The sequence below is a fragment of the Prionailurus viverrinus genome, chromosome F1 (genome assembly GCF_022837055.1).
Source record: "Prionailurus viverrinus isolate Anna chromosome F1, UM_Priviv_1.0, whole genome shotgun sequence".
Taxonomy (NCBI): Eukaryota; Metazoa; Chordata; class Mammalia; order Carnivora; family Felidae; genus Prionailurus; species Prionailurus viverrinus.
This window is the reverse complement of record NC_062577.1, coordinates 5,387,501-5,402,028: the sequence shown is the minus strand read 5'-3', so window position 1 is coordinate 5,402,028 and position 14,528 is coordinate 5,387,501. Positions and strand designations below refer to the sequence as shown.

At 39.5% G+C, this 14,528-nt stretch overlaps 1 protein-coding gene across 1 annotated transcript in view; it reads left to right on the top strand.

The window, feature by feature from the left end:
* The window catches only part of EXO1 (exonuclease 1), a 40,177-nt gene that overhangs the window by 16,181 nt on the left and 9,468 nt on the right, over positions 1 to 14,528 (top strand). Inside the window, exons 10-12 of the mRNA XM_047841529.1 lie at positions 898 to 1,123; positions 5,593 to 5,836; positions 10,670 to 11,450. Of these exons, the coding sequence (XP_047697485.1) occupies positions 898 to 1,123; positions 5,593 to 5,836; positions 10,670 to 11,450 (1,251 nt within the window). The remainder of the gene's footprint in view (positions 1 to 897; positions 1,124 to 5,592; positions 5,837 to 10,669; positions 11,451 to 14,528) is intronic.

Below are 14,528 nucleotides of genomic sequence, written 5' to 3'. Positions count from 1 at the left end.
TGTAAAGGGTGTGTGAATGACTATTCAGAGGCTTATTACCAGATGCTTGTTAAACTAATTACTATTTTTTGAAATAATACTGGAATTTTAAAAGTACTTTTTTTTGGAGCGCCTGGGTGGCTCCGTCTGTTAACCATCCAACTCTTGATTTCAGCTGAGGTCATGATCCCAGGGTCTTGGGATCGAGTCCTGCATCAGGCTCTGCACTGAGCATGGAACCTACTTAAGATTCTCTCTCCCTCTCGCTCCCTGACTCTTGCACACACACCCACATGCTCTTTCTCTAAAATAAAAATAAGTAAAATGTTTCTAAAAAATAAATTTAAAAGAAAGTACTTTTTTTCTGGCTACATTTGTTCAAGTGCATTTTCATTTCTTGCACTGTTCATCTTAGGAAGATTCACTTTTTCTTAGAAATGAGCTAACAAGGTCACTTGAGTTTCATTACAAGAAGCAGACCCAGGAATACAAGACACATTTAATGGAAAAGTGTAGTACATCAAAATAGAAAATGTTATTAAAGAACAGATACTTCCTCAGGGTGCCTGGGTGGCTCAATTGGTTAAGTGTCTGGCTTTGGCTCAGGTCATGATCTCACGGCTCATGGGTTCAAGCCCCACATCGGGCTCTGCTGACAGCTCAGAGTCTGGAGCCTGCTTTGGATTCTGTGTCTCCCTCTTTCTCTGTCCCTCCCCCACTCACACTGTCTCTCTCTCTCTCTCTCTCTCACTCTCTCACTCTCTCAAAAATAAATATTAAGAAAAAAAAAGAACAGATATTTCCTCAAAAGCTATTCAAAAGAATAAGTTAATTATTTACTTATAATTTATGTTGATAAGGGAAATGATTTGGCTATTTTCCTTCTTCAAGTAACCCTTTTCCTTTTTACTATTTTAGCCTGCCCAATCAAGAAGTCATAGTTGGAATGACAAAACATGCCAGAAGTCCTCTAATGTTACTAGCATTTGGCATAGGAATTACTGCCCTAGACTTGAACTGAATATTGCGTCAGATGCTGTAAGATTGAAGGAAAGTCCAAGTACTGTGGGCATTGAACAAGTGATCAGTGTTAAAGGATTAAATCTTCCAAGGAAGTCATCCATTGTGAAAAGACCAAGAAGTGGTATGTATTTTGCTTGTGGTACATAGTGTGAAATATTAATGAGTGTTGATCACATTTAAGAAATCTTTGCCAAACCCAAGGTCAGTAAGATGTTCTCCTTTATTTTATTTATTTTTTCCTAGAACTTCTATAGTTTTAGGTCTTAGATTTTGGTCTTTGATCCATTTTGAATTAATTTTTTTATATGGTGTGAGGTAAGGATCAAGGTTCACTTTTTGTGTATGTGGCAATCCATTTGTTCTACCACCATTTGTTAAAAGATTGCCCTCTCCCCATGGGATTACCTCGGCACATTTGTTGACAATTAGTTGACCTTAACCATATATTTGTGAGTCTGTTTTAGACTATATTATTCTGTATCATTGGTCTTTTCCCATCTTCATGCCAGAACATTGTCTTAATTACCATAGCTTTATAGTAAATCTTGGAATTAAGTAAAAGAAGTCCTCTAAGTTTGTTCGTGTTTTGCAAAGTTGTGGCTATCCTCTGATTTTCATAGTTCCATACAATTTTTAGAATCAGCTGTCAATTTAAAAATAAATAGGGGCACCTGGGTGGCTCAGTCAGTTGAGCATCCGACTTTGGTTCAGGTAAGATCTTGTGGTTCCTGAGTTTGAGCCCTGAGTCAGGCTCTGTGCTGACATCTCAGAGCCTGGAGCCTACCTCAGATTCTGTGTCTCCCTCTCCCTCTCTGTCTGCCACCCCCCCCCCCAACACACTCAAATAAATAAACATTTAAAAAAATGTTTTTTAATAAGTAAAGCCTGCTGAGATTTTGGATTAGAATTTGGTTGAATCTATGGATCAGTTTTGGGGAGAATTGACTCCTTAACTATACTGGTTTTTTGTTTGTTTTGTTTTTTAATGTTTATATCTTTGAGAGAGAGACGAGTATGAGCAGGGGAGGGGCATGAGTGGGGGAGGGGCAGAGAGCGAGGGAGACACAGAATCTGAAGCAGACTCCAGGAGCTGAGCTGTCAGCACAGAGCCCGACGCGGGGATCAAACTCACAAACTGCGAGATCATGACCTGAGCCAAACTCGGATGCTCAACCAACTGAGCCACCCAGGCACTCCACTATTTTGGATTTTCTGATCTGATTAGTGAAGTCTTTCATTTTTCTTCAGCAGTGTGTTGTAATTTTTAGTGTGCGGGTCTTACAGACATATATTGTCAAATTTATCACTATGTTTCAGATTTTTGATGTTATTGCAAACACTTCTAATTTTGATTTTTAGTTATTCATTGCTAGAAATACAGTTGACTCTTGAACAAGGATTTGGACTGTCCAGTTCCACTTATATGTGGATTTTTTTTTTTTATAAATACAGTGCAGTAAATGTATTTTCTCTTTATGATTTTCTTAACATTTTCTTCTGTCTAGCTTTATTACAATACAACATATAGCATACAAAATATGTGTTAATTAGCTATGTTATCAGTAAGGCTTTTGGTCAAGAGTAGGCCACTAGTAGTTAAGTTTTCAGGGAATCCAACGTTATACACAGATTTCTGACTCTGGAGGGGGTCAGTGCCCTTAACTCTCATGTTCAAGGGTCAACTGTACAATTGACTTCTGTGCTTTAATCTCCTGTTTGACAACCTTACTAAATTTATATATTGGTTCATAGTGTCTCTTCTGTAGACTCTGCAGGATTGCTGTATCGATGACCATACTGCCTGCGAATAATGGTAGATTAGTCATGCTTCTCCTTTTCCACTCTAGATGCTGTTTGTTCATTCGTTTTCCCCTCCTTCTTTTATTTCTTTTTCTTGTCTTCTGGAACCTCCAGTACAATGTTGAACAGAAGTACTGAGAGTGGCATACTAAGTATTGGGCAAAGAAAGGTGTTTCACTTTTCTCCTAGAAGCTGTGTAGAAGTAGAAAGGATAATTGCAATCTGTCCCCTCTCTCTTTTCCTCAGATAGCTACATGAATGAATGAAAGTCTAACAACAAAAATAAAACAAGCCCTTTGTAAATTCAGGTATAGATTATTCATCTTTTGTCAAAATGTATTGATTCCTTCTGCACCTAAATCTTTTCCTGATAATATCTCTGGAGCTTTGTTTCCTTTTCTGAAATGGGAACGATGTTGCCTATTCACAAATTTTTGTATATGTTCTATAGGGTAACCTCTAGAAGCCCCTGGTATGTAACATGTATACTGTTAGTTCCTTCCTTCCCTTCTGTTCCCATGAAAATCAGCTATTCATTTTATGTAGGGAGCTTCTTATCTGTTCCTTCCTTCCCTTCTGTTCCCATGAAAATCAGCTATTCATTTTATGTAGGGAGCTTCTTATCTGTAAGTTCCTTATGCTATAACTACCACCTATCACTGGGTTTTGTGCCCTGGACACACATCTAAACACAACAACAGAACAGAAAACAGTAAGTTAACCCCTTTAAAAAATGCTTTTGAAGGTTTTTGTTTGTTTGTTTGTTAGAGAGAGAGAGAGAGCGCGAGAGCATTGAGTGGGGGAGGGGCAGAAAGAGAGGGAGACACAGAATCTGAAGCAGGCTCCAGGCTCTGAGCTATCAGCATAGAGCCTGATGTGGGTCAAACCCATAGACCACAAGATCATGAGCTGAGCCGAAGTCAGACTCAACCGACTGAGCCACCCAAGAGCCCCATAAGTTTACCCCTTTTAGTCAGCAGCCTGTCATAGATTTAGAGACAGCCACTGTGACTCTCCTAAATTTCTTTCCCAAGCTGTTTCTTACCTACCATGTTGTGTTTCGGATACAATGTAGTTTTTAATGATTGTGTGACTATTATAGTCAGTGATTGTTGAAATACAGTCTTCTTACCACAGAGCACAGTAAAAATTAAGAATTATGTCACTATTTCAGCCCTTCACCCAGAGACTATGCTTTAATATTACAAAATAAGATAGCATTAGCTTTTATTAACATTCCTGTCATTTTGCTGCATTTACTGTTTATAATCAGAATCCACTAGTTGTTAAACTAGGTACAGTTATATTTTTAAACTTGAATGTGAAGTAAATTATCGGTATTGAGGCAATCTTCACTATAATCCATTGTTCTGCCTTTATAAAAAAAAATCTTCGTATTGTCTACTAATATATGGGTATTATCTGTGTCACCTGGAAATTAGAGAAGTATGGCTCCCTGTGTTAAAATGTGTTCGCTTGTGTAACGTTTGATGGAATCGGCACAAGTAGAGACACTGAGAGAACGTACACTAGGTTCCAGACCGCCGTTCAGCCTGCAGTCTTTGGGGTTCTTCAATTTGCTGCGATTCCACATAATAGCTTATATACAGTTATTTTGCTCTGCATTGTCCACCAGGATAATAATGAGACACACTGAGGTGTCCTGCTCAATTCAAAATATAAATCCGTGACATTCCCCCAAATAGCTAGTCTAAAACCTTATCACAAAAGGAAAATGAGGCTAGCCTGGCATGGATGCTTCTTGGAGAAACCTTGCTGAGGATCCTCAGCGTTTGTGTTTCCTTCTTCCATAAGGGCTCACAATTCTCTGCATAATAAACAAATTTAGGCTTTTGCCAGGAATCAAAATCAAGTTTGCAGATCTGTGGCTTCTTAAAAATCTATAGGTTTTTAAATTTGAGGCATCATCGTCTCTCTAGTGTTTGGTACCTGCAACCATTTTTCTGACCTCATAAGGTAGTGAGTGAGGCTGTTCAGACAGAATTAGTTGGACTGATTTAAAGCACCTTAGCACTGTCTCTGGTGACCTATGTCAGGCATCAACCTATTGTATTACTTAGTCTTATGATTTATTCTAATGCCATAGAATACATTTGTCACACAGGTTTCTAGGGCCCCATAACTTGGTAATGAGGGTCAGAACTGGAGCATAGATTACTTCACAACACGACAGTCACATATACTTCCGACACTGTGACAGAAGTTGTAAGGCTTCTGTCTTACACCGTGTGTGGACGGTGTGTAGAAATGGCTGCTGGTTTTATTGGAACATTTTATTTATCTATTTATTTAGTTAGTTAGTTAGTTAAAGCACAAGCAGGAGAGGGGCAGAGAGAGAGGGAGACACAGAATCCAAAGCAGGCTCCAGGCTCTGAGCTGTCTTATTGGAACATTTTAAAAGTCAAACACTAAATCATATATTGGCATATAAATTGCCTTAATTTCTTTTTTCATTCAAAATCAAGCCTTTAGTATAATAAGTATATAGCCTTACAGAATTGATCGTATCCTGAAATTTTGGTTTCAGTAATTTCACATAAAATCATAAAAACAAATGGACATTAAATCTTAACTAATTTGTGAAATTGTAAACCACAGCTTAAGGGAATTTCCTTTTTCCTCTAAGTCATTCTTGTATCTCCTTTTGGGATGCACTGTTAAAGAAATAAGACTTCATCCTTAAGACAGTGAGATGTGGGCTGTAACATTAAGGCTGAGTCTGCACACGGCAGGCACAAAGATTTACGGACTGTTTTTGTTTCTGTTTAGAGGAGCTGTCAGAAGACGACCTGTTGAGTCAGTATTCCCTTTCATTCACAAAGAAGACCAAGAAAAGTAACTGTGAAGCTCATAAATCATTGAACTCTGAAATGCTCATGCCTGACCTGGTAGATGGAACTACTGTTAAAAAAAACATAAGCACACCACCTACGACAAGAAATAAATTTGCAGCATTTTTACAGAGAAAAAATGAAGAAAGTGGTGCGGTTGTGGTTCCAGGGACAAGAAGCAGGTACAGTTTATCTACAGGATGTTGTGTGTCTGTTGTATTATCTACTCTGTTGATATTTATTTCAGCTGTCTTAAATAAACAGTCCATGGAGTAGGCGTGGGCTTGGCTTAATCCCTTGACCATTTGTATCATGTGTAGCTGTAGTCCTGACGTAAATGCACAGCTCTTGTCGTGCGGACGCAAAATAAGAACTGTCGACTTATTATATTTTGCATTAGAAAAATTCTCTTGTTTTGGAGGGTCCCCTGCTTCTTTGTTTCTACTTTTTTTAAGAGCTAAAAACAATTTGGCAGGGTATTTTTATTATTATTTTGAGCATTTATTTTTTTAATTTACATCCAAGTTAATTGGCATCTAGTACAACAGTGATTTCAGGGGTAGATTCCTTAATGTCCCTTACCCATTTGGCCCATTCCCCCCACACACAACCCCTCTCTAATAACCCTCTGTTTGTTCTCCATATTTAAGAGTCTTTTATGTTTTGTCCCCTCCTTGTTTTTATATTATTTTTGCTTCCCTTCCCTTGTGTTCATCTGTTCTGTGTCTTAAAGTCCTCATATGAGTGAAGTCATATGATATTTGTCTTTCTCTAATTTCACTTAGCATAATACCCTCTAGTTCCATCCAAGTAGCTGCAAATAGCAAGGTTTCATTCTTTTTGATCACCGAGTAATACTCCATTATATATTATATATACCACATCTTCTTTATCCATTCATCCATCAATGGACATTTGGGCTCTTTCCATACTTTGGCTATTGTTGATAGTGCTGCTATAAACATCGGGGTGCATGTGTCCCTTCGAAACAGCACACCTGTATCCCATGGATAAATGCCTAGTAATGCAATCGCATCTCCCTGATGATGAATGATGTAGAGCATTTTTTCATGTGTCAGTTGGCCATCTGGATGTCTTTGGCGAAGTGTCTATTCATGTGTTTTGCCCATTTCTTCACTGGATTATTTGTTTTTTGGGTGTTGAGTTTAATAAGTTTTTTATAGATTTTGTATGCAAGGTATTTTTAGAAGTACATTTAAATACAGATGACTATAGAGCTCTAATATTAATTGAAAACCAATACCACACTAAGCATTGGGTTACAAAAATGAGAGACCTAGTATTTGTTGAGAAGTTTATACTCCAGTTGCAAAAATAGATCTGTGAAGGAAATCTGTACAGTGTGGTAGGTACAGTGACAGAAGTATGCCTGAGGTGTTCTGGGGGCATTAAATGGACGTCTCATGCGGATGGGTGGACGTCTCATGGGTGGTTGGAAAGGGTCAGAAGGAAGGGGCAGGGGTCAGGTTCCATTACAAAGAATGCAGCCTCTACCTTCCCAGTAGAGGCAGGCATCTTGGGCAGAGGCATGGAGCTGGGCAACGGCATGGGGCAGGCATGGGGACAGCTTCTTGCTGTTAGTTGCTCTTATTAGCTGCCAAAATGCAAGTCTGGAAGGATGCTGAGGGAGCAGAAATAGGCACAAGGCCAGTTCAGTTTGCAAGCCAGGCTAAGGAACTTCTCATCTTTAGAGGTGACAGGAGATATTTGGAGGGTTTTGATCAGGGTAGGGTATGACTTGATCATACCTGCTTTTGATGGACCACTCCAAGTGTGCCATGAAGGATGGATTCTAGAAGGCCAAAGTGGAACAGAAAGATTGGGTAGGCTGTTCTGTAGTCCCTGTGAGTGATGATGAGATTTTGGGGTCAGGATAATGTAGGGGTCTGGAGTTTATACCCTGGGATTGGACCGCCTCGATTTGAATCCCATCCTGTTCACTCATGAGATGTTTGACTTAGGTAAGCGGACTTCTGGGTGCTTCAGTTCCCTCTTTTTTTTTTTTTTAATGTTTATTTTTGAGAGAGAGAAAGAGAGCATGTGCATGAGTGGATGTGGGGACCAGAGAGAGCGGGGAGAAAAGTCCAAGCAGGCTCTGGTACTGCCTAAAACAGTACCTGACAGATGATCAGTACACAATGAATAGCTCTTATTCTGTTGTCGGGGTGGTGAAGTCACAACGAGTAACAGGACGTCTCAGTGTCAAAAGTTATGTGGGCACATGAGGTAGCAACTCTGAGAACCGAGCAGCCCCCGCATTCCCCTAGGAGACTTGGAGAGGCTGTTGTCTTCAAGTGTATACACCAGGCTGAGCCAGGCTGTCTGACCATGACTGTGGGAAGTGGGCAGGAAGGAACCACCCACTGCTCCTCTCCCATCAGGCCTTCTCGAGGGAACAGCCACGTCCCAATTAAAGGATCATTTTGATTCTGCCTTTCCTAGTCACTGTCATTAAAGATGGCATTACCAGTGCAGCGATGAAAAAGGAGGCTGCCAAAGATGAAGAAGGCTCTGGATGATACACACTGATTAATAACATTCTAGAAAGTTGGCTTTTCTTACTTGGAGAAATTTTTAGAACTTGCGTTTTGTTTTTCCATGTGGGAGAAAATAAAATTTCCCTTTTCTGTCACTCAGTGCCCACCTCTTCTTCGAGGACGGGCTAATGAGAACAGAGTTCGCATGTCTCTGCAGGCCTCACCTAGTCACCAGCGAAGCTTATTCAAATTTCCATTCACAGCTGCACATCGCTGCTTTAATAGTTTAGGTAGATGTGGCACTGATAAATTGTGGAGAGATGTTCGGAAAAATAAAATTTTTTTTCTGTCACTTGTAAGTCTCTACAGTTTTCTGACCTGGGTGGTATAACAACATCTAATAACAACTGAGTGTTAGGAAGTTGGTATTCGTAGCTAATTTTCAAAGTTCTTTAACATACTCTCTTCCTCCTTTCAGCAAAATTATGAGACATTCAGGGTTGGTGTTATTTTCTCCATTTTGGGTTAAGACATTCAGGCTCCAAGAGGTTTAAAAAAAAAAAAAAAAAAACTTTCCCAGGGTGGCATAGTTAGGACTGGCGATGGGAGAGGTCCTGGTCCTCCTCAGCATGGTGGGTGGAAAGGAGCACGTGATCTGATCGGCCTAGATGTGAATTCACACTGTGTCATCACATTAATTGAGTGATCCAGGGCACCTGGGTGGTTCAGTCATAAGAGTGTCTGACTCTTGGTTTTGGCTCAGGTCATGATCTCACAATTTTGTGAGTTCGAGCCCTGCGTCTGGCTCTATGCTGACAGCTCAGCGCCTGCTTGGGATTCTCTCTCACCCTCTCTCTGGCCCTCCGGTGCTTGCACTGTCTCTCTCTTAAAATAAATAAATGAATTTTTTAAAAAAATGTAATCGAGTGATCTTTCACACCATTGAATTTCCCTGAGCCTATTTCTTTATAAAATATGGATCAGCTGTTCTGAAGACTAGCAGAAGTATATCAAGCACCTGACACAGTGCCCAGTCAGTAATATATCTGCGAGAATTTATCATCACCCCACTCTTTAATGTGATTTGTATTTAATGTAATATCACCCCACTACATTAATCTAATGCAACAGGAGGTATTAAATATGCCAAAGTTTGTCTTCATCCTGTCTGCTTGTTTAGAAGTCTGTTTTAACTCTTTTATTATATAGATACTTATCCTAGAAACATGCCAGTTTATCTTTTGAGATCTAGAAATATAAATTAAGCAACAACATACACTAATTGGGAAGAGGTAGCCATGATCTGGGAGGAGTTCTGGGTTTTAATTCTGCTCTCTTGCTGATTAATTTTATAACCTTGGGCACTGTCACTATAACTTTTCTTACCTATGAAATCATACCTGGAAGAATACTTGGATATCATAGGGGCTTTATTTAAAAATGAATTATGTAATCAGATCTAGGAGCTGTTTTGTGCTTAGTGACTAGCCTAGTAAGACCTTTGCTTCCTGCCCTGTACCCACACCTCAGCTGGGGATTAGACGAAGGATAGAGAGGGTATTGTTACTCTCTAGCATTTAGTACATATTCTGTTTATCATCTTGGATTTGAACTAATTAAAGCAGTAATTTCTCTTTAGGTTTCATATTTATCTGATCATATACTCTGGGAATTTCCTTTTTAACCTAAAAACTCTCTGAATATATCTTCTCTATAAGGATACTCATCTTTCTTTTCTATTGGAGTGTTTATAAGTGATGTTTTAAAGCTGCCAGACTGAGTAAAACCTCTTATTAATACAGAATTTAATGATTGATGGTGAGGGGCACCTGGGTGGCTCAGTTGGTTAAGCGTCCGACTTCAGCTCACGGTCCATGAGTTCAAGCCCCCAGTCAGGCTCTGTGCTGACAGTTTGGAGCCTGGAGCCTGCTTCAGATTCTATCTTTCCCTCCTCCCTCCCCAACTCGTGCTTGGTCTCTCGGTCTCTCTCTCTCAAAAATAAATAAACATTTTAAAAAATTTATAAAAAAAATGATGGTGAAAGTCATAACCTCACATAGTTAAAATAGTGTGAAAGTTTATAGGATATTTATTTTAAAAGCCAGTAGAGTATGGACCACTACAAGTTCCCAGATGATTCACTACGATGGACTAAGCCAAGATAAAGAGTAAATGACTAAATTTTTTTATTTTGCATTTACAAAGAGACAGTAGTTGTAAATTGTCCTTTCTGTTGCATATTTCCATATCTCCTCAAATATTTGACTGTCAGCCGTGTGTTAGCCACTATTGTAGGTACTGTGGAGGACACAATGGCTTGGATGGTTGCTGTCCTCAAGGAGCTTCTGGTCTGAACTTTCAAGAACGGTTTTCTCTTTATTTATGAAATTATGTATTTAGGAGACTTTTTCTTGAAGAAACAAGACCATTTTTCCATTTTTCATTATCTGAATCTTATCACCTTTGTGAGAAAACTCTAAAACATTTATGCATTCTTTGTATTGTTTTTTTTGTTAGGTTTTTTTGCAGTTCTCTGGATTCTGCCAACTGTGTATCAGCAAAAGCAGGCGGTGAGCCCCCAGAAAAAAGTGCTGTCACAGATGAAGAGGCCAGTGTAGCTGAACCAGATCGTCAGGATGGCAAGAAGCTGGCTGGTCCAGATGGAGCACATAATTCAGATGATGAGGTTCCATATGAAAGTTCTGTCACAGATGAAGAGGCCAGTGTAGCTGAACCAGATCGTCAGGATGGCAAGAAGCTGGCTGGTCCGGATGGAGCATATAATTCAGATGATGAGGTTCCAGATGAAAGTTCTATCGCAGATGAAGAGACCAGTGTAGATAAATCAGACTGTCAGGATGGCAAGAAGCTGGCTGGTCCAGATGGAGCATGTAATTCAGGTGATCAGGTTCCAGACAATGCAACTATGATTGCTGATGACACTCTATGTTTGGAGACCAGCAAATTCACAAGGACCATCTCACCACCCACCCTGGGGACACTCAGAAATTGTTTTAGCTGGTCTGGAAGTCTTGGAGATTTTTCACGAACTTCAAGCCCCTCTCCAGGCGCAGCACTGCAGCAGTTCCGGAGAAGGACCGATCCCCTCACTGTGGCACCGGATCAGAGGGAAGCGTCTGCTGTGTCCCAGTTAAAGAGTGAGGAGTCTGGTGATGGAGCGCCTCCCGTGCGGGCAGCGGCTTGGTGTCCAAAGTCTCAAGGAAGCCCAGAACTGTCACCACACAATTTAAATGTGTCAAAACTGTCTCAGCCTTCCAGTAAGGATTCCGATTCAGAGGTAAGTCACATTATGAAGCCTTTGTTTTCAAATCCATACATAAGAGAAGACCTGGTATTAATCAGATCACTGGGGAAATTTTGCCTACGTTATGGAAATAATTGGCTGTCTTAATTTTTTTTTTAAGTTTACTTTTTTATTTTGAGAGAGAGCATGCACGCAAGTATGGGAAGGGCAGAGAGAGACAGAGAGAGAGAGAGTCCCAAGCAGGCCCTGTACTGTCAGCACAGAGCTGGATGTGGGGCTCAATCTCAAAAACCGTGAGATCATGATGTGAGCTGAAATCGTGAGTCCGAGGCTTAACTGACCGAGCCACCCAGGCACCCCTGCTGTCTGAATTTTTTATTCTATGTCTTACTGTGTAGAAACTTCACATTTTATTCATTGTAAGGACTTCTCTGTATGCTTAATACTTTAAACTCTTGTACATTCAATCTAACTCTATCTCCTGAGTTACTTACATACTGTGGAACAGTTAAGACGTAAGCAGAATGGTAACTTACAATACATTTAATATTTAATTCCTTAATATACTTTTGGATTCAAATAACATTTGAAACCTTATAAGTAAATGGCCTTATTAATTTGACGATGTTCATCTTAAGGTTTTAGTACTTAGAAATATATTTTCATTTACCCTTCTTAGTCCTGCTAAACTTCCCCTTTCTAACAAAACAAAATGGCAATGCATGTGATTTTGTCATTGTTTTAAATTAATAAAAGCATCCTAACCATTTTTTCCCTTGTTTATGAAATATCTTTTAGTCTGACTTAAAGCTTCAAATATGTACTGCTCATAAGATGCCGTGATGTTGTAAAATGATATGACGACAGAATAGCTTCCTTTACATCTGAGTTACCTCAGATTTACCAATATAACATACTTCGTTTTATCTTCACCACCTGTAATTACCAAGTTATAAGAACGGTTATAGCCGCGGAACTACTTGAGAGAATTTTGATAATCCTCAATTTTGGAGTGTGTCTATCAGGATAGCTTGTATTTATCAAAAGGAAAATATTTTATTCAAGTTTCCAAAGGAAACTTGAGTTGTATTGGACTCAAAGTGAAGAAAAAAGCTAACTTACAATGTGAGAACAAATTGTTTTCATTTAGAGAAAGCTGAAATCAGTTAATATGTTGAATTCAAACTGTTCCCTGCGGTATTGAAGTGTGAAGACTAGGCCAGGCCACCCCTGGGCTGCCTTGGAGACGTGTGCTTTTCTTCCTTTCATTTGCTTTGCCCTCAGTTCATCCATACTGGTCTGCAACACTCTTTCTGTTTCTTTTAATATCCATTTTAGGGGCGCCTGGGTGGCTCATTTAGTTAAAGCATCTGACTCTGGCTTAGGTCGTGATCCCATGGTTCGTGAGTTTGAGCCCCACATCAGGCTCTCTGCTGTCAGTGCAGAGCCCGCTTTGGATCCTCAGTCCCCCTCTCCCTCATCCTCCCCCGCTCACGCTCTCTCAAAAATAAACATTTGAAAACAATACTATAGGGGCGCCTGGGTGGCTCAGTCGGTTAAGCGTCCGACTTCGGCTCAGGTCATGATCTCGCGGTCCTTGAGTTCGAGCCCCGCATCCGGCTCTGTGCTGACAGCTCAGAGCCTGGAGCCTGTTTCAGATTCTGTGTCTCTCTCTCTCTCTCTGACCCTCCCCCGTTCATGCTGTGTCCCTCTCTGTCTCAAAAATAAATAAACGTTAAAAAAAAAAAAATTAAAAACAATACTACAATCCTCCCTTTTAACACCATCCTTTTCATTCTGTACTGCATACTGCATTTGCCCTTGGCCCCATTTGGGTGCCAACACAGTAGCTGTCTCTTGAACATCTTTCATGAAAACGTCATCTATTTATGAGACTACTCTTAGGTCTGCTGAGCTCTTTCAAGGCAAGTGCTTTCTCCTTTTTCAACAGACATCTTCCTGTTTCACTTTGTAATCTTTTAGCCATGTGTTGCTGAGAAGCATACCAGTTCACAGGCTGTGGGCTGGTCATGCTGATGAACTTTCCACATTTCTGTCTTCTAGCTAACCATTTTTTGTATTAATCAGTTACAGAGACATGAACCCTCTTCTCCCTTCCTCCCCCACAAAAACAACTACCCACCTAAACTAGAAATCATTCATTAAGTCCTCTCTTGCCACCAGATGGAGTAAACTCCTGTTAGGATAAATGAATTGTTAATTCTCAAAGAATTAGAACACTAACAGTTAACATAAAATTACATAATCTTTCGTTGTTTCAGAAAGCCACAGTGCCACTGGGCTTCATCTTTAATATTAGTTTTTACCGTGTGGCTCTGAAGAAAATATTTCTGTATTGGGGCCTTCCATTGGTAGTTCACTGTGAAAAGCAACAATCTTAGATTCTGTGTGTATTGAGTTCACTGACCCTATTTGAGGTGAATTAATCTTTTGGCCTTACTCATGACCTTTATTTTAAGAAATGATTTAACATCTGAAACTAATGTAACATGTGTCGACTAAAAAAAATAAGAAAGAAAAATAAGCAAATGATTTATCCCTGAGTCACCACTACTGTTAACTATGAGCAAGGAATATTAGAGTTTCTGAAAATTACAGTCATGTTAATGGAGTATTTTTCACTTTGGGATTATTTTTTAAGTATATAATACTCTAAAGAATCCCAAAATAAATTGAAAAAAAAATCCTCTTGAAAAATGCAGAAATGTAAAGTCTTCATTCATTGTCCTTTTTTTTATTTGAGTTTCGTGGGAATCCAGATTTTTCTGTGTAAAGAAAAGCTTTATATGATGGGATAGGGCAGAGGTTAGATCTCAGTGGCATTGGGAAAAGTAACTGCATTTGACGCAATATTACTCTACTTCTTGAAAGCAGATGCCTTTTTTTTTTTTCTTTAATGTTGAATGTGTTCCACAATTAAAGATTTGGCTGTACTGGTTCAGCTTTTTGTAGCTAGTAGTTTACAAAACCTATTAGCCAAGCTTGGGTAAGCAATACTACTACGTCAGGAGACTTTTGTCTAATCAGAGTCAGCATTTTGACAGGCTCCTGAAAGGGTTAGAAAAAGTCTTCAAATTCAAATGTATCGTT